The following is a 21,808-nucleotide window of genomic DNA, read 5'->3' as shown; positions in this document are numbered from 1 at the left end:
AAATACTAGTCCTTAATGCCTGGTATTTTACAATTCATGTAAATGTATAGTGATATCAACTATTTGTTTTTTGGCAGGGACAGAATGATATTATTGAATGTGGAACATGAAATCATTGATTTCATCAATGAAAACAAGTGAGTATATCTGTTTTTGCTTACAAAAATAATTCCACTCCAAAATTAACAAATGTAGTTATTATAGGGTATATTGTTAACAATTTATGTGCAGGAGAATTCAGGTGGAAGTCATGCTCTAGATAAAGCCTGCATATTAGGAGTGAAACGTTAATTTTCAGTGGCAGCTGAAGTTACAGAAAAGTGAAGACATAACTTTACAGAAGGCGTGTTACTGATGAAAATGCTAATTACAGGCCTTTAAACTCTAATGTAATATATATACTAATGTCTTACAAGACTCAAAGCAAATTATATTTTCTAGTTGAAAGTAACATTTGGCCTAGGATAAACTATCCAGAGCAATTATGTTTGCCAGCTCATTATTTCATTGTTACTGTTCTATTCTACTTTATACAATTTTATATACCTCCAAGAAATTATCAGATTATCGTTTAATAAAAGCACTTGATCTTATTTCTAGTGACAACTACAATGAACTAGTATGCATGTACGCGTTGTATATAACCAACACTTACATATACTCTGATTTGATTATTAAATCCATGTTCTTTCTTGTCATTCCAGTAACCATTATAAAAAGTTCCCTCAAATGTCTTCATACCAAAGGATGCTGGTACACAGGGTCGCTGCTTATTTCGGAATGGACCATAATGTTGATCAGACAGGGAAGTCTGTGATTATAAACAAAACAGCAAATACTCGAATGTAAGTAAAGCTAGAACTCTCCCATGGTATAACTATGATATTATTTACTTTCTTTATAACTTTACTCACCTTCAAAATATATAAAAGATAATGGACTTTGAGTTGTTTTCTGCCAATGGATAAGATCTTAAAATTAGGTTAAATAGACTTCCTATTAAATACTACAGCACCGTGCAGTCAAGTTGGTTCTTTATAAGTCAAATGGTAATACTAAGAAGACAGGTAAAATGTGTAGTGTACTTGCTCAAAGCGTCTAGCATTCGAAGGGATGTCTAGTCACATTACTCAGAATATAAGCCTTTTTAGCACCATTTTCTGTAGAAAAATTAACACAATTTTAACCATGTAGTTTTTCATCATGCATTCTCCTCTACAATGTGCTGTGCACTTGCAGAGTACAAAAATATTTTTAAGTTTCTACTTTTTTGTAGAACTGCAATTAATTGTATCTACAGTTTGACATATGTGTTTACTTGACACCCAAACTACTACTTCATGTCAAGGTTTTGTAAAGTATTTACAATGTAAACCGATAACAAGACCAGCCATTGAGACAACAGTGTTTTATTTGCCTTAACATTACACTAGATTTGGTAAGTTTGTTTAGTTTGTTGTGCCCTGGACAAATATGCATATTAGTAATATTAATAATAAATATCTTGAATAAATATCAGATCTTGAATCCATACTTGTCGAATTACCAAATTGATGAGCGTTTAACTATTCGTTCTTAACAGTCATACTCGATAGGCCTGACTGGTTGTTGAAAGACTATCTGTAAAGGTATATCAAGTTAATATATTGGGTGTTCAGTGTCACTAGAGTCAGTGTATCGTAATTTAATTAGTCAGTTGTGTTGGTAGGTGGTTTTATATACTGGCTGTTCTTGGCAGAAATATGACAAAAGTGCATTTTAAAAACATGTCTATTTACAGTATGAAGAACTAAATCTTCAGTTGTGGAATAACTGACATTATGCAGCTTTACACATAAAAAATAGCAGCTTTGAGATTATTAGTTACATTTACACCTAATGACCACTGTTACTTAGTCCAGAAGATGAATCATTGAGCATCTGGTGCTATAATACAGTTTTATATTCTCAAAAAGTGCATTCATTATCAAACACATATTAATCAAGACTAAAGGCAAAGTCATATTTTGATTGATTTTGATAGGTAAATATGTTGACAGGGCCTTAGCATGTATACCGAACCACTGTCAGACACTTACATTGTTTTCAGCCACTTACATTGTTTTCAGCCATGTATGCTACATTCAAACACACATTCAAACATTCTTAAAAATGCACACAAACCACTCAGCTACAGACATGCCCATAACAATCATACCTCTCTCTCTGAATCACTAAACACTTGCTCAGAAATGAACAGGTACCATCCTATGAGCACATGGTCACTTGACATCACATCACATGGCCCTGCTGACCACCAGCCTCCACAGTATTGCGCCGCAGGCCCTGCCTCCGTATCTTCCGTCGCGCACACGCGTCTGCGTCGCCGTAGCGGCGTCACGACGGTCCGCACACAACGTCGCGCTCAATGACGCACAACGTACGCATCGCTGAGGTCCGTGACGTAAGTATCGTTGTCTCTGTTTGTCTCTGCCTCCTCTTCCTTTAAAAACACGTATTTTCGTGCTAGCATTGCCAGTTCTAAGCGCTACTTAGCTTTTTGGGTGTGCTTTTCCTGTTTATTGAATTCTGCTTTGTGTACCGACCTCTGCCTGTTTACCGACCACGATCCTTCTCTGCCTGCCTACGAACTCGGACTGTTTATCGTTTTTTTAACCTGTTCTGCCAGCCCTGACCTCGACTTTGATTGACCATGCTGCCTTCTATTGCCCTTGACCTCGGACTGTCCCTTGACCCTTAGTGGAGCCTACCGTGTCCCAGTGAGTGTTTGATCTCGGGGGCTCATCCCCTGGGTGAGAACTATCGTTGGGGTGAAGTCAGATCCACCTCTTCTACCTTACACCATGACAAGTGTGATCTGACAGAGGATTACCCTCACATAAATACTCTTATAGTCAGCTGTGGCATTATGCAGGCAGCTTGCTTCCCTTTATGTTGTGGGCAATATTGGAGCCAGAAAAGTCAATATTCCCGGGTCGCGGGAGCGACACGCCCCGCTCCCCGCCCATTTTTTCCTGTAAACATCAGCAGGACCGCCCACCGACGTCAACGGGACCGCCCACCAACATCAGTAGGTGACATCAGTAGCTGACGTCAGTGTGCAGTCCTGGCCGTGTCCCTAAAAGGAAGGCTCCGGGTAGCCGTTGCCGAGAAGTTTTCCAGGTATGACGATAAGCATAGACTAAAATCTTGCTTTGGTCAAAAATACAGTTAAACAGTGAAAACTCTTTTTTATGCTATTTTATTGAAAATAGAGTAATAGCAATGATTAGGCTCAAAACTATGAGCATATTAAAATAAGACTTGTCTGAATTGTCTGCATAAAATGTTCATACATTTTTTGGTTTATTGTTAGAAACATAGAAAGTGATGGCAGATAAGAACCAGTAGGCCCATCCAGTCTGCCCAACCTCTGAGTACTTTTCTTTAGTACTTGCCCTTATCCTATATCTAGCTTGGCCTTATGCCTATCCCATGCTTGCTTAAATGACTTTACTGTATTAACATCTACCACTTCTGCTAGAAGGCTATTCCATGCGTCCACTACCCTTTACGTAAAGTAATATTTTCTGATGTCACCATTAAACCTTTGCCCCTCTAGTTGATGGTTATGTGCTCTTGCTGTGGTAGTATTTCTCCTTTTAAATAAACTATCTTCCTTTACCTTGTTGTTTCCCTTTAAGTATTTAAATGTTTCTATCCTATCCCCCCTGTCACGTCTTTTTTCCAGGCTATATAGGTTAAGATCCTTTAACCTGTCCTGGTAAGGTTTATCTTGTAATCCATAACATTGTTCTCCAACATTTCTATATCCTTCTGGAGATACGGTCTCCAGTACTGTACACAATACTCCAAGTGAGGTCTCACCAGTGATCTGTACAATGGCATGAGCACTTCCCTCTTTCTACTGCTAATACCTCTTGCTATACAACCAAGCATTCTGCTAGCATTACCTGCTGCTCTACTGCATTGTCTGCCTACCTTTAAATCCTCAGAAATAATTACCCCTAAATCCCTTTCCTCACTATTATTATTATTTTACAAAAACATCTGCCTGCATCATTTATTCACTTTCATGCTGTCGGTGTATTTTAAAGTTGCTGTTTATTAACCATTATGTACAAACTAGAACTGTTTTATAAAAATAAAGCAGGAGTATGACTTGGATGGTGCCGAGACAAGTTGCATACTGGTAGTGTATTTTAAACAATCAAATAAATAGTGACCAAATACCACTTTCTTACAGAGGCATAGTGAAAAGAAATCCTTAAATGTCCTCACATCACTCAAAGAAACCAGCAAGCAGGACACCCAACTCTTGATTTAACAAAAACTGCAGTGTGGGAAATAGATATCGGATGAAGTATCTCGGGCAGAGTTACCCTAGAGTTACCCGGAGTTACCTTAGTTTGTTCAGTCTCTGCAGCCCTTCTGGGTGAGAAAACTCCAGCAGACCTAAGACTGGACAGGGTTCATAGAGTGCCCAAACCATAACGTCTTAAGGGAAAACTCCCTAGGGATGTGCTTACCTGAGTCCATTACTTTAATGTTAAGAAGAGGATCATTCAGAGATTAAGATCAAGACGAGAATTGCTACAAGCAGTTAAACAGATAATTCTATTGATGGAGCTTTCCCATCTTATTTTGCAACCTTTGCTCGCAACATATAGCTTATAGATGGAGTTTCCTGGTCAAATTGCTTGTTCAAAGAGAGGGGTCTAGATTGGTATTCAATACACCAGAGGAGGTCTATGCAGCTATGAATGGCAATTCTAAATCAGTGAGTCCCAATCTCCCTAGGCTGCAGGGGGAGTAGTCTATTGTAAGCCTCCAAAGCAAAAGCTTGAGTTTAGGTTCCAGCGAGGACGAAGATCACCTGGATAAGTTATACATTCTAGCACTAGAGCCTTTGACGGCAAAGATCCGCACCTGCCAGGAGATATCAGGATTTCCGAATGAAGATGGACAGGGGACCACCCTGGGCTTGATTGCAGATGACATTCCAGATTCAATAACTAAACCAGAAGTCTTCTCCCACTATTAGATACAGGGCCGGCCCGACAATGGAGCCAAGTGGGGCAACCGCTCCAGGCGGCACTTTTGAAGGGGCGGCACTTTGCCGCCCTAAGCCCTTTTTTTTAAAAAAAAAAAGCGAAAGAGAGAAAGGGGCGCCGAGTGGTTTTCGCTTACCACACTGTCAGTACCCGCTTGGCGCCCCTCTCTCTCTCCTCTGTGGCGAGTCTCCCTGTTCGGTCTCGGTGCCGGCTTGTAATGCTGATTGCCGGAAGATTTCCGGCGCTCAGCATTACAAGCTGGCACCGAGACCGAACAGGGAGACTCGCCGCAGGACTGCTGAAAGGTAAGTACAGGGGGGGGGGGGGGGAGAGGAAGGGTAGATAATGGGGGGGCGGCAGGGACAGAGGGAGAGGAAGGGTAGATAAGGGGGGGGGGCGGCATTTTAAAATTCGCCCCAGGCGGCATTTTGCCTTGGGCCGGCCCTGATTAGATATATTTAGGCAATATGCCATTTTGTTACAAGATTCACATGTTCAAATTCCAGGCTCGGGGTATTACCACATACACTCAATTGACTTAATTTTGAAACAATCTGGATCTACGTAAAACAGGATATTATTCTATGAAAGCATTTTGAAATAATATGGCTTAGTAGGATTTTGCAGCACTTAAGATGCGGTCATCTTGCCCAAGTTGCTGTATATTATGGTTCCTGTAGAAATACTGCACAAACTCAAATTTATTGAAGTCAGGGTTAAATTTAGAGTCTCTAGTATGTCCCCAGATTCAAGGTGGGGTTGAATATTACCATATGGCAAGTGTCCTTTCTCAGATGATTGTCTTTCATGCATGCGAAGGGGCAAGATAACTCACTATTGATCCCCCACACGGTAGCTCAGAAATGGCTCAAAAGGACTAAAGGCCTTAAAGCTGCCTTAGCATTTCAAAGATAAGGGACATGGTGGACGTGGGGGTGCACAGTGTTCGTTTGAACAATTACATCACACATTTCAGTTATCATTTTAAGAATTAAATAAGTATTTACAAATTTGCCACCTTTTATAGTCTTAATCAAAGTGGCATCTGTCCACATCATTTTGTGTACTAGGACCTTATCCGTATTGGGATCAATCTCCCAGTGCTGTGTTAGCATTTTAGATCAATTAATAATGGACAGATTACTCCACATTGGGAAATGGGAATAAGAACTAGCCTTTTTTTATATTAACCCCTGGCAGAAGGCAGAGGAAGCAATAAAGGGAGTGTCCCAATGTATAAACCATTGTAAGCTTCAAAAGAATGTGGTGCGTGGAATGTGAATGCGGTTTAGCACATGTGAGACTAGCCAACAAGATTAGTGGATTCCCTTCAAAGTGCTGTGGGCAACGTAGGCCCTTCTGGCCTACATGTCACGCATATAGATGCTATGCCCAAAAATTCTGGTCTGATATTTTCTAAACCATAAACTCAACGTTACCTGCAGTGCAGTCTGGAGGTATCACTATTACACATGTTCCCTGATGCTCTTCCATCCCACACCAGGTAGTTGGCTATCCATTTTCTGCTCACAATGAAATTGGCCATAGCTCTCAAATGGAAATCCTTTACCCATATAATGCTTTCTGACATTTTGTTAATTGTAAAGAGTCAGAGGGTTATGGAAAACATGTCTCACTCCGTGTCGCATACTTTAGACGCATATCATAAGAGTTGTTCTTCTTGGCTAACGAGTAGGGACTTGGCTTCTCTGTTAACAGTTGGACTGGAGGGGGTGACGTAGCTCTGCTGTGTTATGTTAAGATGAGCAGGGTAGGAGGACAGTAGTGTGGTGCAAGTGGAATGGGAATGCCTGGTCAACAGCAAATTTTGACCATTGCTTATTCTTGTTCTTGTCTAATGTTTACATTTTTTTAATTTTTCTTTCTCATACTTTTTAATGCTTTTGATAACGAATGAGTATTGTATAATGTATCTAAACAGATTGATCTGATCAGTGGAGGCTTTAATTTAGATTAAAATGGATTTTTGATGAATTCTGCAAAAAAAAATGTCTTTTTTGCGCTTTGAGGTTCTCGTGCCATGAAGCCTCCCATCCCTTGTTGTAGCCTGTCAATGCCTATCGCACGTGCGATAGGAAGAAAGACCCTATTTGGCTGAATTGCTGGCGCGCTGGCTGAGCCGCCCATTTGATCCCTGTTCGCACAGTAAAGGCTAAGCGAGCGGGGGAGGAGCTTCCAGCTCCCAGCCAACACACTCACCGCCCAGCCAACACACTCACCGCCCAGCCCAGTGACTGACGCAAGCGGGGCGGTGGGGCTAACAACTTTCTGCTTCCCAGTCCCTTCCTGCAGTCACACTGACGATTGGCCCCTTTCCTTATAGCGTCCACACTGCTCAGCAACTCATCTAACAGTAAGTATAAAATTAATAGGGGAGGTGGGGGTTACCGTATTGGCTCGAATATAGGCCGCACTTTCCCCCCCCACTTTAAGTCTTTAAAGTGGGGGTGCGGCCTATATTCGGGGTCTAGCGCCCGACGCCCGGGACATGCAGTTCCGGGCGCCGGGCAGGCAGCAGGGTTAGGATACAGATCCCCCGCAGCGGTGCAGGCGACTTGCATCCTACTCTCCGATACGCTGAGTCAGCCTCCCCTGCCAGCACTTTCAATGGTGGGAGTGCCGGCACAGGAGGTTGTCTAAGCGCATCGCGCAGACGTGCGTAAACAGCCCCCCATGCCGGCACGTCTGCACGATGTGCTTTAACAATCTCCCTTGCGGGGAATTCCCACGGGGGGAGTCCCGGCAAGGGAGATTGTTAAAGCACATCGTGCAGACGTGCCAGCAGCGAGAGGTTGTTAACGCTTGCATCTAGGGCTGAAACAACGAATCGATAAAATCGATAATAATCGATAACGGAAATCGTTGTCGACGATTTCCGTTATCGATTAATCGAGTGATCGATTCGTTGTTGGAGCACTCGGCTCCTTTTACTTACCTCCGCGAGCGTTCCCCGCTTCCGCTGCACTCTCCGCCGCCTTTTAGTTGCGTGTGGCTCCGTTCGCACAGAGCGGTTCGCTCTGTGCGAGTGGCTCCCTTCGCACAGAGCGATTCGCTCTGTGCGAGTGGCTCCATTCGCACAGAGCGGTTCGCTCTGTGCGAGTGGCTCCATTCGCACAAAGCGGTTCGCTCTGTGCGAGTGGCTCCATTCGCACAGAGCGATTCACGGGGGTGGGGGTGGGGTTTCAGGGGATGCAGGGCAGAGTGGGGGTGGGGGGGCAGGCCAGGGTAGGAGACTGAGTGCAGGGCAGAGTGGGGGTGGGGATGCAGGGCAGGGTGTGAGTGTGGGGGCAGGGCAGGAGACTGGGTGCAGGGCAGAGTGGGGGTGGGGGTGCAGGGCAGAGTTGGAGACTGGGTGCAGGGCAGAGTTGGAGACTGGGTGCAGGGCAGAGTGGGTGCAGGGTGTGAGTGTGGGTGCAGGGCAGAGTGGGTGCAGGGTGTGAGTGTGGGGGCAGGGCAGAATGTGGGGGCAGGGCTGGGTGCAGGGCAGAGTTGGAGACTGGGTGCAGGGGCACAGTGCAAAGTGGTGGGTGCAAAGTGCCAGGGCTGGGTGCAAAGTGCCAGGGCTGGGTGCAAAGTGCCAGGGCTTAGTGCAAAGTGCCAGGGTGCAAAGTGCCAGGGCTGGGTGCAAAGTGCTGGGTGCACAGTGCCAGGGCTGGGGCAAAGTTCTGGGTGCAAAGTGCCGGGTGCAAAGTGCTGGGTGCAAAGTGCCAGGGCTGGGTGCAAAGTGCCAGGGGTGGGTGCAAAGTTCTGGGTGCAAAGTTCTGGGTGCAAAGTGCCAGGGCTGGGTGCAAAGTTCTGGGTGCAAAGTGCCAGGGCTGGGGCAAAGTGCTGAGTGCTGGGTGCAAAGTGCCAGGGCTGGGTGCAAAGTGCCGGGTGCAAAGTGCTGGGTGCAAAGTGCCAGGGGTGGGGCAAAGTGCTGGGTGCAAAGTGCCAGGGCTGGGTGCAAAGTGCTGGGTGCAAAGTGTTGGGTGCAAAGTGCCAGGGCTGGGGCAAAGTTTCTTGAACAGTAATAGTCCACCTCTTTTCAGAATGTTTGGGGTTATTTTGTTTCATAAATATTGTGTTTGGGTTTTTGTACTTTGAACATATTGTTTTTTTATTACATCATAACAAAATAAAAATGTTAATGTAAATTTTAAGTTGTTTTTTAACATTCAGTTCATTAAATTTTAAATAAACAAAAAATTTGCATATTGTTTTTTTTTATCCGATTAATCGATTAATCGAAAAAATAATCGGCCAACTAATCGATTATTAAAATAATCGTTAGTTGCAGCCCTACTTGCATCGCCCCAGCCGGTAAACGTCTGTGCGATGTACGCTAACAATCTTCCTTGCCGGCACTTCCCACGGCGGAAGTGCCAGCACTGGAAGTTGAATACGCGTACTGCGTAGCTGTCCCCCGCCGGCCCTGCAAGACCCCGGGGAGTCTGCACCGGCAAGTCTGGGGGGGGGCCTCTTGGGGGCAGAGTGGCAGCATATCTCAGGGGGGGATAGAGTGGCAGCATATCTCGGGGGGGCACATCTCGGGGGCAGAGTGCATATTTCAGGGGTGGATAGAGTGGCAACATATCTCGGGGGGGCAGAGTGGCAGCATATCTGGGGAGGGCAAAGTGGCAGCATGTCTGGGGAGGGCAGAGTGGCAGCATATCTCGTGGGGGCAGAGTGGCAGCATATCTGTTCCACTAAGTGTTTGTTTTTTTTACTAAGAATTTTTTTTGTTTAAAAAAGCACCTAAGTTTTAGGGTGCGGCCTATATTCAGGTGCGGCCTATATCCGAGCCAATACGGTAATTTAGGAGCAGTTATGGTTAATGGGGTGTTTAGGGTTAATTTAGGGGCAATTATGGTTAATGGGGTGTTTAGGGTTAATTTGGGGCAGTTATGGTTGATGGGGTGTTTGGGGTTAATTTAGGGGCCGTTATGGTTGATGGGGTGTTTGGGGTTAATTTAGGGGCAGTTATGGTTGATGATGTCTTTAGGGTTAATTTAGGGAAATGTATTTCAACCTGTACATTACGTCGTAAATGTACATTTCAGTTTTAAAATTTATATATTGTGAACCACCATTGGAATTACCCATACATGATACATGTAAATGCAAAAAAAAAAATAAATAAAGCAGCACACTATTTGAAAACCTTTTCAATTATTTTTAAATTAATTCACTATGTATTCACTGTGGATGAGGCTGTTTCTGGGAGTAGACTGTCGTAATAAGAAGACCTTATAGAATTTACTAGGGGCAAGGTTTTGCCAAAATTAGAATGTTACTACTTTAATTATCATTTACAATATTATTTTTGAACATTTCATAAAACCCCCGTAGTTTTTCATGCTGGATTTATTTTTTATGGGAACTTGGGAAACTCAGTAACTCATGCGGGGGGGACCGATAATTAAGAAATCCACCCAGGGCCGTAGGAACCCCCCCAATAGAAACGCCGCAAATGCGGCCCGCGAGACCTCGAGGTGCGGCCCGCGTAAGATCGGCAGCCAGGGCAACAGATCTTACGCGGTCCGCACCTCGAGCCCTGCTACTTACCTGTGGGAGGGTCTTCTGTACTGCACAGAGGAACCGGAACCCAGCAGAGTTCACGCGACATTACATCACATCCTGCTTCCTCTGTGCAGTACCAGAGAACGCAGAGGGAGGCCGTGCCCTCTGCTGAAGCCTGTGAGCGGCATCGAGGAGCTGCAGTGCAGGTAAGGGGGTGGGGATGGTGTTTGAATGAGTATGCGTGATTGAGGGAATGAATCTGTGAATGAATGAGTATATGAATGAATGAGTGTGTGTCTGATAGCATGGATGTGTAAGTGCTGGAACCTAGGCATGATGGGACTGTGATTGCTGTTAGCAATCACACTCCTATCATGCCAAGTCAGCCAGTACATGCTGAAACCTAGCTAGCTGCCCCCATTGTGTATTGATGCTGCCAGCTGTATGGGGTCTGCACATCACTTACAGCCACCCTGTACCAGCATGTACTGGCTGACTTGGCATGATAGGAGTTTGATTGCTAACAGCAATCACAGTCCCATCATGCCTAGGTTACAGCATTTACTGGTTGGATGTGTAAGTGCTGGAACCTAGGCAAGATGGGACTGTGATTGCTGTTAGCAATCACACTCCTATCATGCCAAGTCAGCCAGTACATGCTGAAACATAGCTAGCTGCCCCCCTTGTGAAATCTGATTACAATTACTTATAACTATTTTTGTTTGCTCATACTGCAACAGGCAACTAACTTCCTGATTTTGATAAATATGAAAAAAACACCATATTGGAAAAGTAAAAAAAACGCCTCAATGGGAAGAGCTAAGATCGATGACACTATACCATTGCAATATGGAACTGGACAAATGGTTATAGCTTAACTGAATCCATAAAATGGGAAAAAAATAATACAAATACTGGAAACTTAGATTAAGCTGGGTCTTGGGACATGCTTCTCCCGCCGCATCTCGTTGTTTTTTTTTGGTCTTAAATGTCTTAGAATTTCTGTTTAAACTCTTTTAATGACATAAAACAGCACATACGTTTTTAAGAAGCCTTTTTTAGACTGTTTGATGGCAATCTATTATAGCCATCTTTTGTGTCACATTAAAATATAATGTTCTATTATATGATATAAATGGGGCAACATTTTACTTGCTTAAAGCATTCTTCAATTCTTAAATTCTGTTTTTACACAATATTTTTATCCCTGCATGATTTCAACATCTTTATGACACTACCACTAAACTGAAGATTAATGCAAATGATTTTGTTGGTTTTGGTTTGTGAACACCATCAATTACATTTCTCCAAAATTTCGCTTCATCCATTCTTAAGCTTAGATTAGATACATATAATTCTGAGCAGTGAGAACAGCCATGCAGTGGCCTTTTATTTTTTATTTAGTTCAAACTCTGAAAGTTTTCTATTACTACAGGTCCTATTAGTTTTACACTTTGTGCACTTACTCATTAACACAAGTAGCCACACAGTGAATCATGTGGTTGCAACTGTATGTATACACTATATAACCATCACACCTATATGAGCCTGTTGGACATCCCATTCCACAACCATGGGCATTAATGTGATTCCCCTCTTTGTGGCTATAACAGCCTCCACTCTTTTGGGAAGGCTTTCCACAAGATTTTGGATTGTGTCTTTGGACATTTGTGCCCATTTATCCAAAAGAGCATTTGTGAGCTCAGGCAGTGATGTTGGACAAGAAGGCCTGGCTTGCAATCACACTCCAGTATTCTCAAAGATGTACCAAATAGGGCACGGGCAGTGGATCCCCAAATGCCAAAGTTCAACATTGAAAAATGTGCATGCCCCAAATGTGGCTCTTTTGCCCCCGAACAGCCAGGCAAAATCATTCATGTGGGGTATCACTGCGCTCAGGAGATGTTGCTGAACACATATTGGGGTGTTTTGTGATAGTGACATATACGAGAACTTTTTAATTCATACCTGAAGTAAAATGTGTGTGACAAAACAAATGGAAAAAAATGACTATCACAAAGTTTGACAAAGACTGGTGGTAGATATGGTGCATGGAAAGAGTTAAAATACTAGCATTTGAAATACCCTGGGGTGTCTAGTTTTCAAAAATATATAGCTTTATTGGGCACACTGAAATGGCCCGGCTCAAAGATGTACCAAATAGGGCATGGGCAGTGGATCCCCAAATGCCAAAGTGCAACATTGAAAAATGTGCATGCCCCAAATGTGGCCCTTTTGCCCCCAAACAGCCAGGCAAAATCATTCATGTGAGGTATCGCTGTACTCAGGAGATGTTGCTAAACACATATTGGGGTGTTTTTTGATAGTGACATATACCAGAACCTGTTTATTTATACCTAAAGTAAAATGTGTGTGAAAAAACAAATGCAAAAAAATTACTACCATAAAGTTTGACAAAGGCTGATGGTAGAATAAGTGCTTGGAAAGGGTTAAAATACCAGCATTTGGAATACCCTGGGCTGTCTAGTTTTCAAAAATATATGACTTGATGGGGTAAATTGCATTGGCCGGCTTCAAAGATACCCGAAATGGCACATGGGGGGAAGAATTACCAGATTTGGAAAAAATGGCTTTGAAATAGCAAAACGGTACCTGTACTTATTGCTCCATAACGTGCAGAAAAAAGCAAAAAAACATAAAAACATTGGGTATTTCTAAACTCAGGACAAATAGTAGAATCTATTTAGCAGGTTTTTTTATTACCTTTTATAGATGAGTAAAAGATTTTTCAACTAAAAGTTAGAAACAGTCATTTTTTTCTAAATTTTTCACCATATTTTATACTTTTTTTAATAGTAAATAATACGATACAATCAAAACAATGTCATCTAAAGAAAGCCCTTCTTGTCCTGAAAAAAACAATATCTAATGTGTGTGGGTTCAGTAAACGGGAAAGAAGAAAATTACAGCTAAACACGAGCAGCGCAGAAATGTTAAAACGGCCATTGTCACGAAGGGGTTAAGCTGACTCCAATGCACTGGTCAGCTGCAAGTAATTAGCTGCACCGACTGCAATATAACCTGACCTGCTGGACAGAGGGGGAGAGAGAGTTTGTTTGGAAGCAGCAGAGCTTGCTATGCATGAAAGAGACCATCAAAGAGGTTGGTGGGATTATGTTTTGTTTTAGTTTAGACCCTTAGTAGTGAGGGAGTTATATGTTAGTAAGCGCTCAGACGAGCTAGGCTTTTGTTTGTAGGGAATTTGTGTTCTATGTAATCCTGTAAATAACTTCATACGTGGACTACAAATAAATCGTGGGTGATTACCTAACTGAGATGTGGCGTTAATACCCAAGAGGACCGTGCTGTTTGGTACCCTGTGTGGGTGCAGGATCACAATATGTAGATATATATATATATATATATATATATATATAATCTTGCAACTTTAATGCAGTAAATACAGTAAAGATGAAGCAAGAGAAACAGCAACTTTTAAAATATAGTGATGGTTAAGTTTTGTGCCCTTCTGCTGGATAATGTACAAGAAGATATGTATATTGGGCACAATGACTAAATGCTTGATTACTACACATGATCTTGACCTTGTTCGTACAATTTCAAGTATTATTGTCACCAACCAGTAAAGTTTACTCTGCTGTTCTTAGTGATAAGAAAAGCTAGTATACTGTCTGCATTGTCCCAAGAAACAACATCATGACATCCGTATAACAAACTGTAATGAGATTTTGCACTCCTACATGTTGAAGGTATCAGTGTATGTTGAAGGTACCAGTGCGATTATTAATGAGTTGCGGGACCCCATTCTAGAGCTTTGCGAACACTGGATATTAAAACAACAAAGTCATTTTATTGATATGTTTTACTTTGCTGGCAGACCAGAGCAAAGGTTCTGTGAACATTTAAAAGATGAAAAATGTGAAGAATCCCAGAAGCGATTTATCTTGAAGCGAGATAACTCTAGTATTGATGCAGAAGACAATCAGGTTGGTTCTAAGTTTGGAGTTGCTGGCTTTTGGTCTGTTTTGAAGGTGTTCTTTTAACTCCCTTCATTGTCATGTCATTACTCCCTCTCCTCCCCTGCATTGTTAGTAAGTGAAAAGCATTTGACAACTTTGTGATTGCTAAAGCAAAAGCAGTGTGTAGGATGCATGAGTGGATTGCTTGGCAGTATTTTTCTGCATGATGATGAGAATTGAATGCTCAGAGCATTAAGGGTTGCTTAAAGTTGTATTTGCATTCCTTGATTATATGTTTCATTGTGTGTGTTCCTCATTGCATAATTCTGGTCCATGACATATTTGTGCCTAATATGTATTGATGTTGCAGGATGCAGGTAGTGTTTGGTTAATCCAGTTTGCATTATCTAACTAATAGGTTATAACGTGTCTCGTTTTTGTAACTAAGGCATAAATGTGCTTACTTTGCATGTACATGGCGTTTTGACTTTTGTGTGTATGATTTACGGTATGGTGGCATTACAATATGTTGAGGTGAACAGGCTTACTAAAAGGAGTATGCTGGTTCCCATTACATGATAAAAATAAGAAACCAAACCATCCTCTTTGTTCTGTAGAAATATGTTGTTGCTCGTATGACAGCATAAGTTTTTGGTTTTGTCTATTACTTTAAAGCACTGATTTTTATGACATTTTCTCATATTGCTGTGTATAAGAGTATTGTTTTTTTACTAGTCTATAGAGAATATCTCTTTTCAGGAAACCACCTAAAACTTAATTATTGTAAATAAAATGTCTGTAGAATATTACCTGAAACCATTCAATATTCATTATTGGAGGGTAAAAATCTGCAAGTGCTTGTATTGCTATCAGTGTTAAAATAACTAATCATTTGTATATTTATGGAGTTATGCATAATGTACAGGTTTGAATTTTTATGTTCTATATTTGTTTGATGACAAATTCTGAAAGTAAAATGTGTGTCCAGTGGACATGGTAAAAAGGTAATAATCAACAGAGACCATGCCTGAAGGTATCAACGTATAATCAGCAATTAAATTATAACAATTAGGAACATGTTCTGCAAATACCATAACTTAAGTCATAAGGTAAGATGTGTTTTTGTCTTTCTGTCAGTGGGACACTGTAAGTGCCAGATCTCTGCTTTATTGTACTGACTTTGCTGGTAGTGATAATTTAGGTTAATATTGCTACCATTTACTTGGTAGAACAGTTTCTAAAAAAAAGTTTTATTCTCTTTTATACACAAAAGACATATCTGTTAAATTGAAAATGATTTGTTGATTGTTTTCTTGTTTTGCTGCAGTTGGCTTCTGTACTGTAATGGTAGTACATTTTGAATGCTGCCGTATCAGAGTGTGTCTGCTAAAGCAAATCATTATTATCTTAAAGTGTCCATTACTTTTTTGCCTTTGTCGAATATCTAAATGTTGGCATTATTTTTATTTTCATAGTCACAATAACCACATTATTTGGGCACAAATTTGCTTATTAAAACAAGCTATGTATTTTTTGACAATTTATTCAGTTGCTAAATTAAGTAGGCAAAACATGTAATGACAATATATGAATGCACATGAGACTCGATATTTAGACATATATATCTAGTACACATGTATTGTGCATTCTGGAAATTGCTGCTCTGCCTTCAAGTGTGAATTTTAAGGGTGTTCTTAAATTATCCATGCGAAGCTCAAAAGTGTATTTCAGTCTTCTGCTAGGGCAAATACTAGGATTACAATGCAGTCTTCACTGAACTGCTATGGGAATTGTATAAGAATAAATTGCAACAAAAACCTTAGGCAATACTTTTGGTGGATGCAAAATATCAACCACATTAGCTTTAAATGGGAACATTAATAAAAAAATAACACAGTTGACCCACTGTATTTGCTTCAGACATACCTGTTCATCTTTAAGACTGTAGTAACAGTATGTGTGCGTTGCCTATAGTCAAAGTAAAGGGTTTTGTCAGTAAACTATTTTCATTTTGTTTCATTCAGTGGTGACTTATTTTTAATTGAGTGATTTTAAGCTGTAAAATTGGACTTGTATAAATCTTCTCTTGAGAATGTTAGGTATCTGCAATCCTCCAACTCATTTTGTCAAATGAATTAATGACAATTCAGGAAAAGTACTTTCATATATACATGGGTAGAAATAAATTTATTCTTAAGGGAAATTATTATTTTGGCCCACACATGATGACACTTCTGAAAGCGTATTTTAAGCGATACCTCTATGCAGTCACCTAGACTCTATGCAGAAGCATACAAAACCTTTTATTCTCTAACTTTCCATCCATTCCTTTGCTTGTGAACTGGCTAACACATTACATAAATTATGTTTTACTCTATAACCTGCAACATCACATTGTTGCACCTTGGTTTAAATGTTGGCTCTTAAAGTACAGTAACATATAATTTTGATGTGGCGCTATCAATAAAACTATTATTATATTGGCAGGGACCGCTTGCAAACAATTTACATCTTATAATTTTGTTTGATTTGGCAAGCAATACAATCCATTACAACATATATTTAAACCTGCTTCATAAGTATGATAGCAATATTTACAGTTATCACGTTCTTGCATACAGTCTTCTGTGTAACATTTACATGGAATACTTAAGTGAATGGGCTTTACTGTAGATTACTGAAGTTAAACTTTTTTAACTGTCTTGATATTTTTTCTACTCAGCAAAATAGAAATCATCCATTTAGAGATGACAGACGAAGTAAATCAATTGAGGAAAGAGAAGAAGAGTATCAGAGAGTGAGAGAAAGGATATTTGCCCAAGATGTGAGTAGTTGTTTAAATTGCCTCTTCAGTGCTTCATTTATATTTTTTAGACAGTCAGTGCCCTTCTGTTTTAACTTATTCTAACAATTTGACTACAAATTAAAAATTATACATTGTAAAGTTTACATGGTATATGCTTAATGTAGCAATATAGTAAATAGTTGCACGGACAGCTCAGAAAATAAGTGTTTATAATTGGATATTATTTATAAATTTTTAACTTCTAAACATTTTCAATGCCATTTGTGCATGCATATTTTTAGGAAAAATAATACATTCATAATATAATTAATCCTTTTAACGATTACATTAAGGATTTTTGGTTGCTTTCTCCTCATTTGCTCATTTTTAATGTTTATAACCTAGACATTCTTCTAATAGGATTAATTATCTAGGGAAAAAATGCATAGGATATACATTTATGAGTTTGTTTGCCAGCTCACTTCTAGGTGTTCACATACATTTGCAATACTATATACTTTCAATAAAGTGAAAGGGAAAGCTGGTAGATTTCTACACACAGATGCAAGTGATTACAACACTATGTAAGTCATTGTATGAAGATTAAAAGAGCACACTAGCGATCATATGTACTTTAATGCATATGATAGCTGTAAAGTCCCTTTTAATTTTTGCATTTGCTCCTTACAACTAAGTGCCGTGCAAAAAAAAGTGTTGGGCCAAATCCATCTCCCTGCACGTGATACTTCTTGTGAGCTCCAACACCGGCTTAATGAGAGCAGTTTATTGCGACTGATTGACTGCATCAAGTTCATTAAGTACCATTTTCCCCATTTATGAAACATTTCCTGCTAGCAGTTTATTTTCTTTTTATTATTTTTTTTATTTTCTTTTTTAGTTTTTTTTTTACCAACAGCCTAATTATACCTTATGCTGATTTACCCTTTTTGGTAGGCTGTTTATATGTATTATTATCACAATCCATAATGCAATATTTGCTTATCCTCACATTGGGAGCCAATGTCAGTCCAAGTTCAAAACCAACATGAACATACACTATGAATTCTATATGTTATTTTCAGAACAGAAAATACTATGTAGTTTGTCAGTTAGAAAAATAGTGTGACATCAGTCAGGGGAAACATCTCATCATGTGGCCGATGAGGTGAGTTCAGTCTTGAATACTTATTACCCCTACTGCCATTTCCTGTAGAATGAGCCCATTTCTCAATAGCTTTGCATACATGTACTAGCTTGTATAGCTGATTTGCTCTGGGATGCCTTGGGTTGTCTTTACCATTGTAGCTACAAACCAATTTACCTTACTTTTTGCTAGTGTTCTAGTATAGCTTTCTTTTCACTTTCTTGTATATATTGTGCTTTTTGTTTCTCTAAAATGTTATCAAATTGTCAAAGCAGAATTTTTTTTATTTGTTATATAAGTTCCAAAGGGTTATAAATGCATTACCCCTTCAGGGTTCAGTAGCGTTGTCGGTTACCATTGTAGCTACAAACCAATTTACCTCACTTTTTGCTAGTGTTCTAGTATAGCTTTCTTTTCAGTTTCTTCCACTTTACATATTGTGCTTTTTGTTTCTCTAAAATGTCAAAACAGAATATATTATTTGTTATACAGGTTCCAGCTAATTTCTTTTGACTACATGGGTCTGTTAACCATTGTAGCATCAGTTATGGCATATTTTGTTACTTACCTCAGTTTTAACCTTGACCCACTCGCTTTGTGTTTGTGTTTGTGTTTCTGTTAATTCAATCATAATCACTTTCAAAGGAAATGCTGGCCAAACTTGAGTGTATTATTTTATGATTAATGTAGTCTAAATCAACTACAGCAGGAACGGAAAAGACACTTCCACGTAGCCTTTGGCTTAATTACAGTATTTCAGTTACTCACATACTGACAGTAAATATGATAAATTCTATTTTATTCTAATTACAACTAAAATGTATGTTTTCAATAGATGTTGTTTTGCAGTTTGCCAAGGCTCCAGCTTTTCTAATTATCTTGCAACCGCTATGTTACTATTTTCTTCTAGAACCAAATTCATTCACATACCATTTTTATAATCCATGATTATCAATATAATTTTTATATGTTAAATACAATATATTAAATGCATATATCATTTCTAATTTATTTCACAGTCAGTTACCTCCCAAGAAAACTTTTTCATGGAAATCAGGTAAATATAGATAATGTAAAGTTTCTGTTAAAACTAATTTTTCTTTCTAGCTATGTTCATTGTTCCATTGATGAGATATACTAGTATAATAAAGTTGGACATTTTAGCCTAAAACACTATATAGAAATCACCAAGTGCATATCTGTAGTTTTGCAGTTTACACACATAAAATGCTTATAGTTTTTGACTTTGGTAGAGTAATTGATGGGTTCAGCGGACAAATAAGATATTGATAGGTCACAGTGGGAGAAAATTGTGACATTTAAAGGAATTTGTTAATAATCATACACTGATAAATAATTTAAATCCCTGAAGCACTGAAAATATCATCAATGATTAAACTGCTCTTCCTAGCCTATTTTGTGTTATTACTCTCCAAGTCTCCTTTTGACTTATTCTAACGTTGACCCTGATACAACTAGTTTCAGACTGGTCATTTATTACATACATTTCCCACAAAACCATTGTCATTTCTGTGTGAAAACTTAAAAAGTTGATGGTATATTGAGGTATTAAAATCAATACTTTGGTGAAGTCTTCTGCATTTAGTAAAGTAGAAGCATAATTTCTGAAATGAAAACTGCTAACAACAAACACAAGAAATATTTTGTTTCATGTTGTTCTTCCCAGCAAGTGGGGAGTAGAGGGGGATCAACTAAAAAACTACTGGCACCTGTGCTCTCACCTTACGTTTTAATGTGGAAAAAGTCACTTCTAATAAGTATGAGGCTTTAAAATGTTTTATGAATATTGGAATTAAAGGTTAATTGCTCTAGTTTATGACTGATAGCTATTGCTCTACAGCAGCTGCATATGATAGCTATTTATATTTACATGCAAGTTTGAAACAACTGTGAATAGGCAATGTATCATTGTGTTTATTTAGTAATATTAGTGCTGAACAAGGAATCACCTCTATAATTTACAAAGTGACATAAACTTTAACCGTAGAAGAGTCAGAAAATGGCATTTGGCAGCTCCTCGAAAAACATTAGCCTAGTTTACATTGTGGGAGATACACCCCTGTAACATCATTGTGGATTTCTGTGGTCCAGCAATTAACATTGGTGTAATTCAACTTGAGCTATACTATATCTTGATTTTATAGTTGGGACAAAATGGGGCACAAAAAATTTAACTCATTTTTAAAGTAAGCACTGCATTGAGTACTTTTCTATGAAAAAATGACAAATGAAATTGGATATTGTACTGCATTTCAAGTGATATTAAATACAAAATCCTGATTCAATATGTGCAATCAAGCATAACTTGATTAATTCTATAGCTCAGTGGTTGATCTCCCCAATGAGCCCATCATCACCATTATCTGCAAAAGCTGGATAGTAGGGCAACTCAACAGGAAAGCACAATATTGCCCTAGAATAACAACTGTACCTATTTAAGTGGGACAGTTTGGAGGTGTCTATGAACTGTTTGCCAGTGGATATGTTTATTGCTGTTTAGGATATGAGTCTGGGCCCTAATCTATTTTTCTCTTTCTTTTTTTTAATGACTAGAATTGCAGACAGCACAAGTGTATGTAATGACATACAAAAGAAGAGGCAGCTTTTTAGGTTTGTATAAATACAAGAAGCAGCCATTGTTACAGTAGATTAAATGTAACGCTAATCAAAATGTATAAGTAAAAAAGATTAAATGGTCTAGAAATAATTATGATTATCTATATAAATGAATGCAAAAACAAGCAGAAACATAACTAATGCAACTTGAGTCTCCACAGCATAACATTTTCAGTATACAGTTATAATTATTATACAAACATCACTCTGTCTTTTTATTTGTCACCTAGGAACAAACATTGTATAATGATTAATATCCAATACTGTTATTTTTTTACTAAGGTTAATTTGTATTAGACCATTAATTATATCTGTGGTTTAGTACTTTAAACACCTAATTATTTATTCATTAAGTTTTATTTATATAATAATGCAGTGGTTCTTACAATACAAATATATGGCAAAATTAGAATTGACAGACAAACCGAAACGTTTGGTAAAAATAGCCCAGAACTGAATCAATAAATCAGTTAATTAGTTGCCACATTGCAATATTTTAATAAAAGTGATTTACCAAGTTCATCTTTGGACTTTGGATAGTGTGAACAATGTTTATCACTATGATAATTTCTACATATCTATGGTATGTTTTTTGACAATAATGTTCTCTGGTTCTGGTTCTAGCACTTCTGCAGTAAAAATATTGTAAAAAAATGTAATTTGCCCAATATAACAATCATAGCTATCAATCTCCCTCAGTTCATTTTATAAATTTGGATGATTACTT

The 21,808-nt window shown here is 39.2% G+C and overlaps 1 protein-coding gene across 1 annotated transcript in view; it reads left to right on the top strand.

Moving 5' to 3' along the window:
• Nucleotides 1–21,808, top strand: part of LOC149283186 (cAMP-regulated phosphoprotein 21-like) — a 109,208-nt gene that overhangs the window by 32,581 nt on the left and 54,819 nt on the right. The window contains exons 5-10 of the mRNA XM_089497908.1: nt 78–137; nt 705–845; nt 14,434–14,542; nt 17,238–17,339; nt 19,464–19,501; nt 21,019–21,075. Coding sequence (XP_089354034.1) covers nt 78–137; nt 705–845; nt 14,434–14,542; nt 17,238–17,339; nt 19,464–19,501; nt 21,019–21,075 — 507 coding nt within the window. The remainder of the gene's footprint in view (nt 1–77; nt 138–704; nt 846–14,433; nt 14,543–17,237; nt 17,340–19,463; nt 19,502–21,018; nt 21,076–21,808) is intronic.

This window comes from Sceloporus occidentalis, unplaced genomic scaffold (genome assembly GCF_023333645.1).
Source record: "Sceloporus occidentalis isolate IW3139 unplaced genomic scaffold, rSceOcc1.0.p SCAF_110, whole genome shotgun sequence".
Classification (NCBI taxonomy): Eukaryota; Metazoa; Chordata; class Lepidosauria; order Squamata; family Phrynosomatidae; genus Sceloporus; species Sceloporus occidentalis.
The sequence above is the reverse complement of the archived record's forward strand: the minus strand, read 5'-3'. Positions and strand labels throughout refer to the sequence as shown.